Source organism: Enhydra lutris, unplaced genomic scaffold (genome assembly GCF_002288905.1).
Source record: "Enhydra lutris kenyoni isolate GAN:26980312 unplaced genomic scaffold, ASM228890v2 scaffoldscaffold68, whole genome shotgun sequence".
In the NCBI taxonomy this organism is placed as follows: Eukaryota; Metazoa; Chordata; class Mammalia; order Carnivora; family Mustelidae; genus Enhydra; species Enhydra lutris.
The window spans coordinates 2,367,693-2,385,374 of record NW_019154152.1 but is presented as its reverse complement, the minus strand read 5'-3'; the positions used below and the strand labels follow the sequence as shown (position 1 = coordinate 2,385,374).

The following is a 17,682-nucleotide window of genomic DNA, read 5'->3' as shown; positions in this document are numbered from 1 at the left end:
TGCTATAGCTGAACGTGTTCGTACTGAAACCTAGGGGGCTGTCCTGTCGCCCCGCATTCCCTTCCGTGCCTCCCACGGGCTGGGCAAGCACTGAGTGCTGGAGAGAATGGGATAGCAGCCTGGGGGGTGGGGTGGGAGGCATGAGAACCCACTGGAGTTTTGCATGTTTTCTTCTCTAGCCATTTTGGCCCATGGGCACAGGTTGTGCCCGGGGCTTCCTGGCAGCCTTTGACACAGCCTGGATGGTGAAAAACTGGGATCAGGGCACCCCTCCCCTGGAGCTGCTTGCTGAAAGGTGAGTACCGCTGCCCGGCTTCCAGCTGGGCCTGGGGGTGGGTAGGGGCAGGGCGTGCTGGTTCCACAGCTTGGACAGGAAAGGAGCAGGGCTGGCCATCAGGCGGCTCCTGGATGAACCTGAAGCCTCTGTGCTCTTTCATGTCCTTCTCACATGTGGCCTGATTTGATCATCGGGATCCCAGGGAGACTTTCTGTGTTAGGTTCTACCTCCTCCAGTGACTTCTCTTGGAGCCAGGACCTTAGGACCTGAATGCAAAAGAGAAATCCTGATCTGGAGTGTTCCCAAAGTTGGGGTTCCCAGCATAGCCAGGTCGCTGTGAGATGGAAGAGGTTGAGGGGAAGTCTCAGCTGCCTGGGCTTCTGATCTCTCAGGCCTCTTCTGCTGTTGCTGAGACCTTGGGCTCCCTCCCAGACCCCTGCTGCTGGCCACGTGGCTGTAACAGCTGGTGGACTGGAAGACATCAAGACTGGCAGGTGGGGCGGGGGAGGGGGACTGGCCTCTGCAGGTCTTGGGTGTGGAGGCCTGTGGTCACAGGGGACAGGAGGCCACAGGAGGCAGCATGGCTGAATGGAGGTTCTAGCAAAACCACAGGTCCCTCGGCTGCCAGCTCTGGTGTCCCTGCCCTCTGCTTGGGGAAGGAGGCCAACATCACTGCTGCTGGACCCCGTCCCACCCTCTCTCCCTAGTCCTTCGACTGTCCCCCACTTTGTGAGTCTCAGGAACCACGGGGGCCAGGCATTGCAGGGAAGAAGTACACAAACACATCTAAACCTTTAAGAGTGGGGGAAGGAGTTTGGGGGGATGAAGGCATGCGGCTGCCAGAGCAGTCCCTGACCCCCAGGCTCTGCCTCATCCTAGAGAGAGTCTTTACCGGCTGTTACCTCAGACCACTCCGGAGAACATCAACAAGAACTTTGAGCAGTACACACTGGACCCAGGGACACGGTACCCAAATCTTAACTCCAGCTGTGTCCGGCCCCATCAGGTAAGTCCTCCCCTGGGCCCCGTCTGGGTCACCCTGCCCTGACCGGTGGTTGGGAGGCCATGGAAAATCTGGCCCCATCCCTAGGGCTGAGGCTGCCACTAACTCCTGGCTCAGCTGTGGGACCAGTTCCTCTCTCTAGGAGAGCCACGAGAGACAAGAGAGTCAGCATCTCTCTAGCCTGCAGGAAAGAACTTGAATACAGGCAGCATCTGTCCTCATCTGTGCACACGCTGACGTGTTTCCTGTCACCATGAGTAGGGGTTGCTAATCACGCCTCTCTGCAGAGTCTGCTCTGCCAACTGTCAGGTCCTTTCAGTTCCCCGTCCTGCAGTCCCATTTCCTCCCGTTGACTCAGGAACCCGCAGCCACCAACTTCGGGCAACAGCGCAAAGAACGGTGTGATGTTTGTAAAATCAGCCAATCACGTATTTTTACACTTGAGTACCCCCGCGTTTGGGTGGACAGCTGAGATCTGTTGCTTAGCATCTCATGTTCCCCAGGACCTCTTGCCCGAAGTCATGCCCTCCAGCGACAGAGGGGTGGTAGACGCAGAGTCGAGGCAGGGCTGGCCCCGAGACCAGCTTTGGGGAGATACTGGTGGGCAGCTGTGTGGTCTCTTTGGCTTGTAGGTGAAGCATTTGTATATCACTAAGGAGCTGCACCCATGCGCTCTCGAGAGGCTGAGCTCGGTGAGGAGATCCATGAGTCTCTCCAGGAGGGGTAAGCCACCGCCCGGGGTCCTCGGCCAGCTTGCAGGGGTATAGGGTTGGGGAACGCTTTGCAGGGACCAGGCCTGCTGGGTGGCTTTGGGGGCCCAGGCCCGGCAGCCCACTCGGCTCTGCCGCTATGACCCATGTGACCTTGGCCAGGCACTTCTCCTCTGTCCTTCCGTTTCCTCATCTGTAAAACCGGAACAAGGACAACCCCAACCGCAGGTTGGTTGTAAAGGCGTGAATATGTGTCAAGCACTTAGGACATGAAAGTGAACTGTGGAATTGATTCACTGGGCCTTGCTTTTCCTTCCCTGTTGTTTCCAGTATGGAGATCTTGTCTCCCCCGCCAGATAACAGGCTGCATGTGCTGCACTCTTTTCCTAGTGGAGGGAAGGGATGGTTAAATGAATGACTCTCCAACATCGGTCTGGCCTTGCTCGGGTCACCATCCTGCTGAGAGGCCTTTCTGGCTTCTGTTGCCTGCCCAGACACCGGCTCCTCCCCACCGCTGGGTACCCAGCCTTCTCAGCCTACCCTCCCTTCCCCTCCCACATGAACCACCGCTGCCGCCTCTGTTGTGCACAGCCTTCCAGGCCTTTCTAGATTTTTCCCATGGCACGGCCCTTTTCTGTTTTCCTGGAGTGCCGCCTTCTGTCTGATGAATCCCTCGACGTTCCTCAAGAAGCAGCTCTGACGCATCTGCTCCAGGACTCTCTCCACCACTGTCTGTCTCCCCCTGCTGCAGAGCTAGACATCCGGCCCAGCAAGCTCTTAACCTGGTGCCAGCAGCAAACTGAGGGTTACCAGCACGTCGAGGTCACTGACCTGACCACATCCTGGCGCAGTGGCCTGGCCCTGTGTGCCATCATCCACCGCTTCCGGCCTGAGCTGATGTGAGTCGGGGGTGCAGGCTGTACCTACTGAGCCCTCCATGGCCCGGGAGGACCCTGGAGACAAGGGCAATCAGGGGTTCTGCTGGAGGCAGAATCTTGGCTCAAAATACATCTTTGGATTGAGTTTTTCTTGTTTGTTCTTTTCTGTTTGCACTGATCACTGTCAGCAGTTGACCTGTGTTCCGAACACACCAGGAACAGAAGCAGCCCCGGCTCCATGCTCACACTTGTCCCCACATCCCCGCCATCACTGCGCTGGGGAAATCGAGCATTCACACCTGGCACTCTCCCCATCAGAGAGAAATTACGGGCAAGACCTCATTCTGGGGACCAGTTTGAGGATTTTACAGCCAAGGGAATTAGTTCTGAGATGCAGACCAGTTAGCTGTGTGGAACGGGCAGGTCACTTAGCTTCTCTGAATTTGTTTCTTTGTAAATTGGGAATGATGGCAGCGTCGATAGGAAGATCGGGCACACTTTATGATGTTGAAGGCCCCATACATGTATTAATGTTGGATTCAGACCAGCTGCAGAGTAACCACAGCCACGAGCACGTTCACGCAGAAGGCTGAAAGGAAACTCACCGGAGGGTTGTCAGTTGGCACCTTTAGGGGTGAGGCTGCCTCGAGAAGGGGATGGGGTGCTCGCTTGTTACTTTGTATGTTGTAGATCTCTTGATTCTTTTTTTTTATACAAGATATCCATATACTTTTATAATTAAAAGCACAAGCACATAAAGGAACTATGTAAAAGTAAAATCGCTGATAAGTTTTCCAAAGACATAAATTATTTTCTGATTATTTCAGCCCAGGCAGCAAAGACATTGACATGGCCTAAGTCTGATTTGGTCCCCACCCCAAGTGAGAAGGAGCCTCCCTGGGCAGTTGTGGGTGGGGGGAGCAGAGGGGTAGTGCAGGGAGGGCAGCAGGGGGTGGGGAGGTCACAGAGATTTGGGGAGATCTGGGGGGATTTGGGGTCACAGCCCCTTCACCCCTCCCCACCTGCTGAGATCCAGCAGAACATTGCCCACAGGGTTTCTTACCAGGAAGTTGGTTCAGCTCTTCACACTTCTGTCTCCTGTGCCTGAACTTTACCTCGTTTTGATTCTCCAGCAACTTTGACTCTCTGAACGAAGATGACGCTGTGGAGAACAACCAGCTGGCATTTGACGTGGCCGAGCGTGAGTTTGGCATACCCCCGGTGACCACGGGCAAGGAGATGGCGTCAGCCCAGGAGCCCGACAAGCTCAGCATGGTCATGTACCTCTCCAAGTTCTACGAGCTCTTCCAGGCCACCCCGCTGAGGCCTGTGGGTAAGGCCCTTCTGTGGGGCAGGCTTTGCTGTGCCCTTGGGCCATCTCCACCCTGTGCCCATGTCTGGCTGCTCTCCACACCTGTGTCTAATGTTCTCAGGCCGGCCCCTGCCTTCCCTCTCACTTGGAGGCCAAACCGGGGTGGCCTCCACTCACCCAGGCCTGTGTGTGTGAGTGGGCATGTGGGGCAGGGGCCACATGAGGCCGAAGGTCTGCCCCTGTGACTGGGAGGTCACTGTTGAGAGCTGCATCAGCCTCCTACCCAACCTTGAGGGTGAGGGAATTACTTGGAGGGATCTTGTAGCAGTGACACCCCCTGAGCCCTGGGGTAGTGGTGGCAGGGTCTGATCGCCGTCCCATTTTTATTTCCTAACAGATTCTTGGGGCAAAAACTATGGAGAAAATGCTGACCTCAGTTTGGCCAAATCCTCCATTTCTCATAACTATCTCAACCTCACATTTCCGAGAAAGAGGACGCCACGGGTAAGTTTCGGCCTGGTTTTTGTTGGATTTCTCTTTGCCCATGGATGGGGCCAGGGGAAGGGAGAAGGTCATGTGCTCAGTCTGTTAATGCTGATAAAGGACACAGATCGAGAGCCCATGGGAGATATGAGTAAGGCGCGGTTTAGTGACCCTGTGCTGTTGGAAGTCCCCCTGGCACCGTGTCGCTGGCTTCAGTGACATACACTGGTTCTAGGAGGGGCATGGCTCAGATCTGAGAGGTCATGCAGCTGAGTATTTTTTTAAGTAAATCAGATGAGTCCTGCCTCCTAAGAGGAAGGGGAGACGATCTCTTCCCTAAGAGGAAGGGGAGACAATCTCTTCCCTAAGACGAAGGGGAGACGATCTCTCACTTATTCAGCAATTTTGATCAGTTATACCACACCTGTCGGTGACAGAGTATATGGTAAGGCTACATTTATACATTCTGATCTGTTAATTTCCTTCCTTCTTCCTGCTCTTCCTCCTTCCGTCCCTCTCTCCTTCCTTCCACAAATGTTGCCAACTTTAGGGCTGAATATTTTGGTTTGTTTTTCTAATTTTTTTTTTTTAAGAGAGATAGCAGGAGAGGAGGGATAGAGGGAAGGAGAGAGAAAATGCCAAGCAGGCTCCACGCTGAGTATGGAACCCGACGCGGGGCTTGATCTTACCACCCGGAGATTATGACCTGAGCCAAAATCAACAATCGGATGCTTAACTGACTGAGCCACCCGATCACCCATTTTTTGTTTGTTTTTTATGAGAGTAGCAAATACACAGAGGTAAATAAGGCACACCTTTGAGGAGCTCAGAGCTGAAAGAGGTTCCAGAACTTTCTTAACGGCACCCTTAGTGTCTCAGTGATTTTTATCGCAGTGCCCCTAGATTGAAAGAAAGTTCTGTTTACTAAGTAGTTAAGTCCAAATGACTTGGTACAGGTATTTTACAAGATGTATAACAGACTTCACCACGTTTCCCTAGAAAATTTAAAGCATCCTATGGTTCCTCCACAAGCTCATGGTGGGGCCATGGGGTGCCTTGGAACACAGTTTGGGAACCATGAGGCTAGTGATTTTATAATTTCATTTGAATGATGGTATGTCTGTGGTAGGTATGATACAAGTTACTTTATGTGATGTGTTCATTTTATACATCCAAAAACGAAGGACCAGAGATGTTAGGTGGCAAGTGCTCCTACAAAGCTTGCCTCTCTCCACGGGGCCCCAGAGGGCTGCAGACCTCTGTGTGTGTCTGACTTTCTAGGTTGCCGACAGGCTCCTACTTGTGGTCAGTCATGCCTGGTCCTGCCCGCCCCTCCACCCAGGGTGGGGCTGGGGCCACGTAGTCTCCTCTCTTTGCCTTGGCTCTGGGAGCAGTGGTCACTTTTTCCACTGAGGTCTGTACTCCCTGCAACGTTGTAGCCTTTGGGCTAACTCCAGGAGCCGGCACGCCCTATCTATAGGAGGGAATGGGCTAGCAAGGCCAGGGCTGGGGAGGGAAGGTGTGCCGGTCCGCTGGGGTTTCCAGCAGAGCAGCCAAAGGGCCGAACTGCCCCTGGCGGCTCTGTGGCCCCTGCTCCCCAGGCTGCCCCGTTCAGAGGCTCTGTGTGAGGGCTGTGTGGCCTACCACATGTCCCATTGAGTGAAAGTCGTCTTCTGGATACTGGTCATAGGTTCATTCCCTCTAAGCCTCCCCACTTCAGGCTTCCCCAACCAAGCAAGCCAGGGCAGCCTTTCTGGGAACTGTGTGAGCCCAACACTGAAGGCCTCTCTCCATCCACCTGCTTTCTCCACCACTTAGCCCACAACTGGAAGCAGCAGGGGGAACTGGAGAGGAATGTTGAAACCTTTCACTCGCCACACCTCTGTTTACAGAATGACGGAATTCTAACAGCCTGGCCAGCCCTGGGTCACATGGGGAATGGTCAGCAAGGCCAGCCAGCCCCTCGGAGGCCTGAGAGGTGCTCACCCCACTTCCCACTGGCTCTGCTAGAAAATGCAGAGGGCATGGGCAGGCTCTGTCTGGCCCAGCCCTGGCCGAGGTTCAACCATGTCCATTTGCCCCTGAAGGGCTGCCCAGGGTCTGCCCATCCTGAGAGGGGTCCAGTCCCCCTCCACAGCTTCATTTATGTCTCAGATTTGCCCTGCTGTTGGATAGGTAGAAAGATTAGGTCATTAAAGTAAGTGCTGGGGTGGGCATGATTTTTGATTGAATGCTTCCTCTGAGTGGGCTGGCGAGTTAGAAAGGCCCCTGGATCACATTCTGCCATAGTCATCACCGCAGTACCCCAGACACTGTCGACCACTCAGTGTCCGTGCACTGATCAGACCGCACACACGGAGTACCTCCTCCCCATCGACTGTGGGTCTTCCTGTATCTGGATACTTTTTGGTTTGGGGAACCTATTTGCGATGCTCTTTGGTCTTGACATGTCTCACAAGCAGAGAGAACTAAGTCCACAGCAGCATCCCCCAGGATGGGCATGGAGGATGTCTGCCTGGGACACTACAAAAACTGCACGCACATCGAGGCTCCACTATGGTTATACCCAGAACATGGCCATGCAGTTAGGCACACAGCCCCCCGCACCCTTGTCCATGTGCCCTGATAGACCAGAGACGCAGGCCCGCCCATGGCCCCATGAGTGCGTGCGCGCTAGCACACACACATACCATCAGGACACACAGATGGGTCTGCTTCCAACCTCATCCCCCTTTCCTCAGCCCTCTCCGACCCTCCCTATGTCCTCCTAAACTCTCAGAGGAGCGTCTCGATGCAGGAATTGAACAGCCCATGTTTGTTCACAATACGTCATCTTGATCTGGAGAGGGTCTGTTTTTCTTTACTGAGCCAGCCTTAAAAATCTCTTCCTCTTCCTGGTTTTCACGGTTGGTGTCAAATCATTGTCTCATCCCTAACCCCAGATAGCATCCAAATCCCAAGAAAACCGATCAGCTTCAGGCAAGAGAGAAGACTTCTCCTCTACCGAGGGCCTTATTTATTTTCAGAAAATGTAACTTTCCCATCGATCTGCCCAGAGAGTTGTCCCTCCGGTGAGTGGCAAACCTCTGAGGTCGATGGGTGAGCTGCAAATGTCGCAGGGCCAGGCCTGGCGAAGGGAGAGCTTGGGGATTCCATGTTTCCCTTCAGAAGCCCTTGGTTCGTTCCTGAAGATCTATCTCTGATCCTAAATGCACCCGCACAAAAGCCTGGGACCTGGGAAAATTGCTGGGGACTCCGGATCTCCTGTTACCATGGACCTCAGGCGGTATCTGAGCATACCCACCCTCCCGCATGTCCCCTCCTAGGCCTACGGCATGTGGGTCATGCCTGAACTTAGGGCCATTGCAGTCATCACACATGTGAGAGTATGTACACACTCAGGACACTTGATGTCGGTTTCCCCATTCGGAGCCCACTCCTTTCGAGACAACATAACACAGAGGTGTCACTTGTTCATGAAAAGCTCATCCCAGAGGCCAGGGTGGTGGCCGCAGGGTGTTTATCCTCTCAGCCGGCCGATGGTGACATAGTCTCCCCTCCAGCACTGTTCCCAGGACAGTGGAGTTCACAGAGCCTGGCTGGTGTGGGTGTCTGGTCCCAGCAGTTAGGGTGCCAGCCCAGCTCTCCTCTCCTCACCCCTCCCACACAGACACTTCCCAAAGAGCCAGGCCCGTGAAGTAAGGAAGCGTTTCCTCCATCCAGACCAACCTGGTGCCTCTTTGATGCTGGGTTCTCTTCTCAGCACTCCTGGTGCTGGGGGTAGAGCCAAGAACAAGACAAGCAAGGACTCTGCCCAAGGACGCTGCCCTTCTAGGGGGAATGTCTCAATTCCTCTCCCCTTCCCCAGCTGCTCTCACAGAACCCCCACCCAGCAGCCAGAGCTCTCCTCTAAGTTTCTAGTGCTTCTCAACTCTGAGACTTGGGGAAAGTCCCAGAGGGCCAAAAGCACAGGTGCCGGGCAGCTGGGCTGAGCTAGCACAGGGCCTTTGAGCTGCCCCTCGGGCCCCCACGATTTGCAGGCCAGTCACTCTTCTGTCCTCTGTGCCACACAGCCAGGTGTTCTGAGTGGCTCACAGAGTGAGAGAGTACGTTAGAAGCCAGGCAGACAAACACGTATTTAGGTCTTCCGGGGATTTGGCACATGCTTGAACCTCTCCGAAGGTTCCTTTGCTTGTCTGCGGACTGATTCTGATCAGGTCAGCCCTGCATTGCATCACAGGAATTGCGTCATGGGAAGACCGGGTGCACAGACGTGTGCTGTGGTTCAGAGCCCCTGCCCAGCCAAGTGGGAAGGCTGTCCCTTAGGAGTACTGAAACAAGGCAGATGCCTGTTTCCTGAGAAAATGAGTCAAGCTAGCATGACCAGACCCTCAGTTCAGCACCGCAGCCATGATCGCGGGACACCTTATGGCGTGCAAAGCAGTCTCATATGTATCTCATTTGTTCCTTGTGTTCTCTCTGGAGGAAGACGGGGAGTGTATTCTCAGCCCAGTGTTAGAGAAGGGGAGTCTTGCCTGTGGGGACATTAAATCGCGATGTCCTGCCTGTAGGTAGTAAAAGTCAAAGTGGACCTGGAATTCAGGTTTTCTCATTTGTTAACTGGTATTAATCTAAATAACAGTGCGTAAGAGGTATACAGTGCCTTATAAGAAGTGTTTTATGTACAGGACTTTGTGAGCTGGATAGTATATCCAGGCAAGGAAATAATAGACAAGGAAATGGCAGTCGGAGAAGTTAGGTGATTTTCCTAAGGTCACAGAGCTGGGAAGTAAGTCATGTCAGAACTCAAACTCATGAGTCCTTACTAGTCTGTTACTGAAGGAGAGAAGAGTTTCCTGCCAGTATCATTGGCCTAAATATCCCTGCTGCCTCCCTACTTAACCAGGACATTGCCTGCAATGGCCAATCTTTCTTCCTATGCCCCATATCTAAATTTCTCCAGAGTTAGGTTATACTAGCTAGTAAAATATAAAGGTTGTTTCCTTTGGACTAAGATCACATGGAGTTGGGCTTTTGGGGGACATGGTTATCTTGTACCGATCAAATAAATAATCAGAATAGCAAATACATATTTTTTTTTTTTAAGTGGAGATACCAATTAGTTTAATCAATGCCCTCTGGTGCATGGACTCTTTCAGGTCATTGGGAAATCATGGTAAGAAAGTGTTCTTGGGGGTAAGGCAGGAAAAAATTAATAGCAAAAGAAAGTGAACTGTTTGTGTATGGCTGGGCACCATAAGTGTTTTCTTCCTCCTTGTACCCCATTCTTTGTAGAGCAAAATAGAGTCCAAGGAGATGGGGGTACTGAGGTGACATTGGCTTGCAGATAGAGATATACAGATAAGAAAATACTAGGTAAATCCCTAGGTGTGAGTTTTCTCCACCTTTCTGTTTTAACCTCGCTCTTTAGTTGAGAATCAGTGCTTCCATGAGAAATCCGTAAGGAAAAGTACAGACCGTTAGGGTATGTGTGTTGCCAGCCTTTTCATATGGACTGCGTTTTGTTGTCCTATGGGTCAGGATGAATCAGAGGAGTGGAGGTTGCCCCACAGGCTTCTTTTATTTCCCCTGAAGGATCTGGGGTCTTCTCAGGTGCTGGGCACACTCCCTCCCAGAAGCATTTCTTGTGAGCCTGTGGCTAGCCTACTGGGTTTGGTTCTCCTTGGCTCTGGTGTTGGAACTTTCAAGCCTGGAGCTGCTGAATGCAAAAGAGAGAGTAAGAGGTGTTGCTCTTCGAGAGAAAAGCCAAGTCTTCATTTAAGGTGGAAACAACACAACAACAAAACAAGAGAAAACCCTAAGATTATCGCATGCAGTGTTCTTGTTGGGTAGGACGCCCTGTACTTTTTCAGGCCCCTGTCTCGGCCAGCAAGCCATTCATAGGCGGTGGAACTGGGGGCCCAGATGGCCTGTGCCTCTAAGACCCAACATTGTTATGAATAAAGTCATTTGTTTCTCTTGGTGTTTGCCCAAGCGTTTGGGTTGAAATCATTTCCATTCACAGAATAATGATTTATTAGAAGCTGAGAAAAATGTTAGAGGGAAGGCAGGGCCCTCTGATCTGTTGTTTTGTGCTCCCTGAACAAGGGAAGGGTCAAATTTTTGAACAAATATCAATGCCTAAACTGTGGTAGATCTTGTCTTTGAAAATATTAAAGGTGCTGCTAAATGTGGGGAGGGGGCAGGGGTGATGGGACTACAGAAGCTGGGGAAGCAGGTGCTTTCTGCTGGGAGCAAGTGGGCACACAGTCATGTGTGCTGGGGGCTCCGAGCTCTTAGAGCAGAATAGGCAAGAAGTAAAAAAAAAAACCTTCCCGTGGTGCAGCAAGGGCAGGAGAGGTGAGGCAGATTGGGCCGTACTGGGTTCGAGGGGAGAGAATGGCCAGCAGGCCTTCCCCCTGCCTGCCCAGTGGAACAAAGGCTGGGATGTAAGCTGGCCTTCTCTGGAGGGCCCAAGTGCGTAGGAGCCTTGGGGGTGGGGATTCCATGGCCCTCAGGGGGCTGGCTGTATGGAGAAGGGCCCCTGTTGGAGACCGGTGGTCGCAGGGTCTGGGTCGTCTCACGGTAAACATCTTTGCTGCAAGCATTTTGCTTTGTAACTAATCAGCTGTAAGGCAGCTGTACTGCAAACGAGAAAAAGCACAAGAAACAAAAAATGGGCATTCATTAAAAAGGACATAATGAAACACAAGAAACAAATAACAAAATTAAAAGGACTTCGTTGTGAAATACAAAAGATTTGACTCCTTCAGAACATGTAGTGTGGATTCATGGCAACACCGTGCGAACAGCTGGTTTCATTTCGCAGATCGTACCTAAGCACTTGTCTTCGTGGTCTTTCGTTCATGCTGGTATGTGTTCTTTGCTTACTGATCCGTCTCCATGTTCGACATTACACGTTTTCTCTTTTCACTAAACGTTCTTCCTTAAGAGAGGTGTCCCGGGGCGCCTGGGGCACTCCGTCCGTTAAAGCATCTGACTCCTGATTTCTGCTCAGATCATGATCTCAGAGTCTTGAGATTAAGCCCTGCTTTGGGCTCCGGGCTAGGCGTGGAGCCTTATTAAGATTCTCTCTTCCCCTCCTTATGCCCCTACTCTCTCTCTCTCTTAAAAAAAAAAAAAAAAAAAGAGGGTGTATCCATTTCCAAATACAAGGATGCATATTTGTGACTAAGCGTTATGTTGCCTTGTGAGCACCTGTTCCCCCTGTTGTTTGTGCTTGGCCTTTTGTCACGAGTCCAGCAGAAGACCTACCAAAGTTCTGTGGGAAATGCGGGTTCAAAACTCTGCACCACCATATAGACCATCATGAGGGCTAAGATTTATGTAATATAAAAACAAGAGTACTGTGCGGGGGGAGAAATGAAGCCAGGCTGTCCATCAGCCAATGAAATCGAACTGTCAGCCCATTATCTCTGTATCTGTTACAGCAAAATTGCTTTATACCCAATGAGTTACGTGGTAAAACTGCTTGTGGCAAAAGTGCTTGAGGCCAAGCTGTCTGTAGCAGAGATACTCGTGGCAGAAATACCAGATGTGGGTAGATAGACAGGTCTAACCCAGGGTCAGGATAGACTCGCCTGGCAGGGTACAGAGGAGGCTCTGAGTCCAGCCCCCAGTTCCCAGCCCAGCCCACAGCCTCACTCTGTCTGTGCAGCCCACTCACCCCCCCATAGGAGATAAGACTGACAATGCGTGTGCCCTTTGGTGGCCCTTGCAGGGTCACAGCAGTGGCCTTGTGCAGAGTGGGGGTTCTCCAGATTTCAGTGTTCAGATTCAGGCAGCAGAAAGTGGGCTGGAAAGTCTTACGAGTAAGGCATCCATGTGATTTATTGTCTAACCAGGATACTTTCGAGAATGAAAGCGGACACGCTAAATAATTTTGCTGGGGAAACAATAAATCAAAACGGTCTGGGCACACAGAGCTGTGTGATCACTAGAGTTTTCAGACCTTATCTCATGTCCCCTTGAGTTGATAAAATGCAGTTTATTGGCATTTGCAACGGTGGCCAAATGGCGGGCATAATTTGCCATTAAATTATGCAGAGCAGCCAGATAGCTGCTCTGAGCCCCAAGAATCCCTGCCTGTGGGGTGAGCATTGGCACCTGGTTGCAGGAGGGAGGGGGTGTCCTTATGGCAGCATGCTATGCCAAGGGACATCAGCAGGCCTGTCTGTGACTGCTCAGAGCCCAGGGTCACACTGACCCCAGAGATGGTCCCTGCCCCGCCCGTGTCACAGGGATTCTTTATGTTTTGGGATGTTTCAGAATGATTTTGGGGGATGTGATTCCCACCCCTCTGACGCACACACCGGTTCAGTAAGTCTCCCTCCTCTGAACAGAAATCTGCATCTGTCCCAGAACAGGGTGACCTGTGTCCGTGTGTCTCCTGGGCCAGCAGCTGTTTGCAGGCGGGTGGCATCCTCAGGGCTAGTGCCAGGCCCGCCCTAGGGCCTCAGGGCAGTTGGTGGAACCACAGACTTCGCAGACCCTGAGCTCATGACGCTTTCTTGACCACTGCAGGTGGACACCCAGACTGAAGACAGCGACATGAACAAACGGAGGCGGAAAGGCTTCAACAACCTGGATGAGGTTCGTGCCCACAGTGTCCATTCAAGCAAAGGCTAGTTGCCTGGCAGCCAGTGGCCCCAGCGCTGGCCCTTCCCTTTCCTCTTTCGTGAGCCACTCGGTTCCAAGCTTGGCTTGATGGAGACACCTTCGGGCTCTGGTCCCCCCTCTACTGTTTCCTCGCTTTGTCAGCTGGAGAAACAGAGCCTCCCAGGCTGTGCCTCACGTCTGTGAAAGGCAGATGATACAATGGAAATGTAGGCAACTTATTGCAGGATTTTTAAAGACTAAAAACGAAGGGGAATATAATGTGCCGAGCATGCTGTCTGGCACCTGTGCTAATCAACACAGCATCACTATTAGCAGGGGGACTAGTAACCAGGCACCGGGAGCCCTTCGTTATGGCTCCTTGAGCCATAACTTCTGCCTTTTGTTTTCTGCTCTGGTCTTCAAGGCAAATGTCCCGGTGCCCACAAGTGCCACCTTCTGGTGAAAGCCAGAAATTACAGGCTACTTTGTCAAAATAAAGCACCTAATCTCTCTCCAGACATGGGCTCTCAAAACAGTGACTCTTATGACAAAGGGAGCTACAAGGCCCAGTCTAGGGGGTGGGGGGAAGCCGCCCGTTGCTTACCCCATTTTCTGGGAGGGACAAGGGGGCACTCTGATAATGGAGCCCTAGAGTTCAGTTCATGTCTTAAAATGCGCACAAACACATTTTATCCAATGGGTTCAAATCACGCTTGTCCAATCCTGTTCTAGACAACTTGATCCTTTCAAGAGCAGTTGCTTCTCCATTTCTTGGTGCTGGTGTGATCAGGAACCTAGTGAATATTCCTAGTGAACCTGAATAGATAGTGGAAAGGAGGAAGCAGAAGCTGATGAACAGGGTGGGGGGAACTTCCCACTTTCCTGGTTATGGGGTGTTGGCTCTTACTTGAAGTGCCTGTGATTTGCCCCTGCCTCCTCCCTAGAAGTTTCCCTGTGATGCATGATGTCTTAGGCGGAAAGCTGCTCCTGCCCTTCATCCGTGGCTTCTTTGAGGGAGTGTTTTTGCTCTCTCTGTTGCTGGCAGCCCAGAAGTCAGAGTGTGGGAAGAAATTGGTTGCACCTGCCCTTCTGAGTTGTTTCTGGGCTGATCTGAATCAGCTATTGTACTAAAGTCAGGCTTCACTAAGCAGTATTCTTTCCAAATTCTTGCTACTCAAAGTGTGGGCCAGGAACCAGCAGCATCAGCCTCACCTAGCAGCTGCTTAGAGGTGCCTGTCAGGGCCCACCCCAGACTACAGACTCATCTGAATCTGCATTTCAAAGAACCCTGCAGTGATTTGTATCTGAGCAGTGCTAGTCTGCATGACCCACTGTCCTGGCCGACTTTGGCCTTATGCCAACAGTGACGCTCCACTAAACCTACGGTCTTCCACTCAAGACTACAGCGATATGCAGAGTTCCGTTCTGCACTTTGAAGTGGAGAGTGACTCTTTGGTCCGTGTTTATTCAACACTTCAAAGTGGCTATGCATATAAGGTTTCACCTGGGGCTGGTCCTCTTAGGGAATCTTTAAGAAAAAAAAAAAATCAATTGACCTTAGCTTGCCTCTTCCCATGACCTTTCTAAGTGAACATATCTCTGTTGTCTTGAGAACATCTGTTCCTTTGAGGGAGAGGCCCTGCCTCCCTGGGAAGGCGGACGGCTTACCTGATTCCATGGTGGCATTTGCTGCTGAGGCCTGTGGAAGCAGGTCCTTCGGCAAGGAGAGCAGACATTGAACCAGCGAACGCTGGTAATTTTCCAAGTTTTATGTTTTAGCAGATGAGCTCAGGAAGGCTCTCATGGAACTCCATTTTATAAAACAGCACAGCCAAGTGACCATAGCCAGCACCTCACCAGTCAACACTCACGTTGGTATCAGGGACACAAGCAGTTCTGGTCTTTGAGGCATCTTCTCCAGAACCCATAACCCTAGTCTGACCATGAGAAAACATCAGACCAACCCAGCCTGAGGGACTCTGTACAAAATAGCTGACCAGTGTCCTTCAAAATTGTCAAGGTCATGAAAGGCAAAGAAAGATGGAGGAACTCTTACGGAGGAGGGAGATTGAGGAGACGTGGCTAAATGCCATGTGGGACCTGGGCTTGTGTCCTGAACCCAAAGGACATCGCTGGGAAGCTGAGGTAGCCCAAATCAGGTCTCTAGCTTCGTTAACAGAACCGTGCCGGTGTTCATTGCTTCATTTTGGTAACAGTACCACGATTATTCTAGATGCTAACATTGGGTGCTTCTGGATAAAGGGTATGCGGGAACTCTCTGTGCTGTCTGTGTAACTTTTCTGTAGGTCTGACATTATTTGCAGATGAAAAGGTTTTTTTAAAGATAGGGACCACAGAGCAGGGCTGGTTGACGTTGGGAGTGGGGCGCAGAGGAGAGGGGAGAAGGGAGCCCAAAGCCTGTGCCTTGCCTGACTGACACCCCCTCTTGCTTCCTTCATCCCCCCTACTCTTCACCTCTCGCTGCCACACAGGGTAATTGGAAAACGGTTTTACTGGTCACTTCCTTATTATATGTGGCCCTCTCTGCAACAACCAGGTGAAGTGCGCCGGGCTCCCGTTTTACAGATGAGGGAGCTCCAGAGAAATGAAGTAAATTGCCAAGGTGCCTGGGCAGGGAGGTGAAAGAGGCTGTTTTCAGACCTTGTGTGGCTCCCAGGTGGGTGTGCCTGTCCCTCGGGAAGATGTGAACATCATCTCAGTGGGTGTCACCAGCCGCTCCTGCCGTGCTTCCTCGGACCCTGGCGTCCTTCTTCAGGAAACTGGTCTGGTGTCCTGTGTCCCCGGGCCGCTGTCTGATATCTGGGTTCTGGAATCCAATAACCGATGTGCTCCTTTGGCGTTTGCAGCCTTCAGCCTATCCCAGCCGCGGCCTGCGCTCCAGTCCAGAGGGCAGCAGCGGGAGAGAAGTGGGAAGCCAGAACAAAGTCAAGTCCATGGCAAGTCAGCTGCTGGCCAAGTTCGAAGAGAATTCTCGGAACCCCTCGCTCCTGAGGCAGGTGAGTCCCGTCAGATGCTCACTGGACCTGCCTTCCCGGCGACCAGCACCTGCTGAGAAGCCAGCAGAAACGTGCAGGCCTAGTGGGGGATTTCAGGCACGCCAGCCAGGCCTGGCTCAGGTGAGATGGGGGCTCCTTCTGGATCAGCGGTCCCAGGAGGGACCAGACAGCACATTTAGGCCAGAGCAAAGGTTTGAGGCCTTCGGAGCCTTCCATCTCTCTACAGCTACTGTCTCTGCCATTGTAGCCTGAAAGCGGCCATGGGCGGTACTGAAGCAAATTGCATAGCTGTGCGCCAGCAAAACTAATTTACAGAAACAGGCAGCAGGCCGGCTTCAGCCTGAGGACCATAGTTGGCTGATGCCTATTCTGCCCTGGAGAAGAAATCCAGAGTTTGGTTTTGCCTTGTAACCACAACCTGATTTGCAGCCAGCTTTGAGATAGTACAGCATAAGGGAGGTTTAGAGACACTGGCTGCCTGGAAGTCTAAGTCCAGAGGGAGGAGACCTGTGCACCCCAGGGGAAACGAAGTCATAGCTCTCAGCTCCATGGGAACCAATCCCCGCCAAGTGTTCTCTGACGTCCCCTCCTCCATGTTCCCTCGGGTCAGGCCGGCAGGGCTGTGGAGTCAGACCAGGGCACCTGGGAGGCTGAAGGAGGCAGACTACCATGGGGCAGGCTGCACACCAAGCCGATTGTTCTCAGACTCTGACTCCATGGTCTGTTCTGCATGGTTCATTCCTCTGAATTGCTCTGGGATGCCATCATCAAATTACAAAATCTTGGGACATGGGGTTTGGTTCTTTTTTGGAGAACACCTGTTGTACAACAGAATTAGGCTCCTCTCAGGAGAAGGACAGACTCTAGATTAATCAGGCTTACAGGCGATCATAAATGTCTCCCTGGTCTTGACGGTGGGCCCTGCCCCTCTGGACAAACTGGCCTTCCCCAAGAAGCCAAGTTTTGTTCAAAGGGGACCATTTTCCTGAGACTTGTGATTATTTTCCTCAATTGCCCCTTCTAGAGGTTTGGCCCTTAGAGGTCCCCAAGTGTCAGTCGAGGGTTCTCTTCCATTGGAAGGAATGTACTGTCCCTGTCATCTCGTGTGCAGGAGATTTGGCCATTTCTAGGAGGACACCAGGGCTGGCCACCTGGGCTCGGCATAGGCTCTGGCAGTGCAGGCCCAGTGGCCCAGGTCTGAGCCAAGAGCGAGGCCTCCCTGGGATTTACACATTGTTCAAGAGAAGGGGACTCCAGGACTTGCTGTTCACATGGACAGAGAACCAGGGTTCAAGTTTCCCTGCTGGGCCTGGCTCGTGGGAGCTCAGCCCAGGGCTGTCTTTGCACTTGCAAACTCTCTCTGCCTGCCTCTCTTCCTCTCCT

The 17,682-nt window shown here is 52.2% G+C and overlaps 1 protein-coding gene across 1 annotated transcript in view; it reads left to right on the top strand.

The window, feature by feature from the left end:
• LOC111159507 (F-actin-methionine sulfoxide oxidase MICAL2-like) overlaps positions 1 to 17,682 on the top strand; it is a 185,313-nt gene that overhangs the window by 71,938 nt on the left and 95,693 nt on the right. Inside the window, exons 9-16 of the mRNA XM_022522030.1 lie at positions 180 to 295; positions 1,157 to 1,283; positions 1,913 to 2,003; positions 2,742 to 2,889; positions 4,002 to 4,201; positions 4,578 to 4,684; positions 13,208 to 13,276; positions 16,150 to 16,299. Coding sequence (XP_022377738.1) covers positions 180 to 295; positions 1,157 to 1,283; positions 1,913 to 2,003; positions 2,742 to 2,889; positions 4,002 to 4,201; positions 4,578 to 4,684; positions 13,208 to 13,276; positions 16,150 to 16,299 — 1,008 coding nt within the window. The remainder of the gene's footprint in view (positions 1 to 179; positions 296 to 1,156; positions 1,284 to 1,912; positions 2,004 to 2,741; positions 2,890 to 4,001; positions 4,202 to 4,577; positions 4,685 to 13,207; positions 13,277 to 16,149; positions 16,300 to 17,682) is intronic.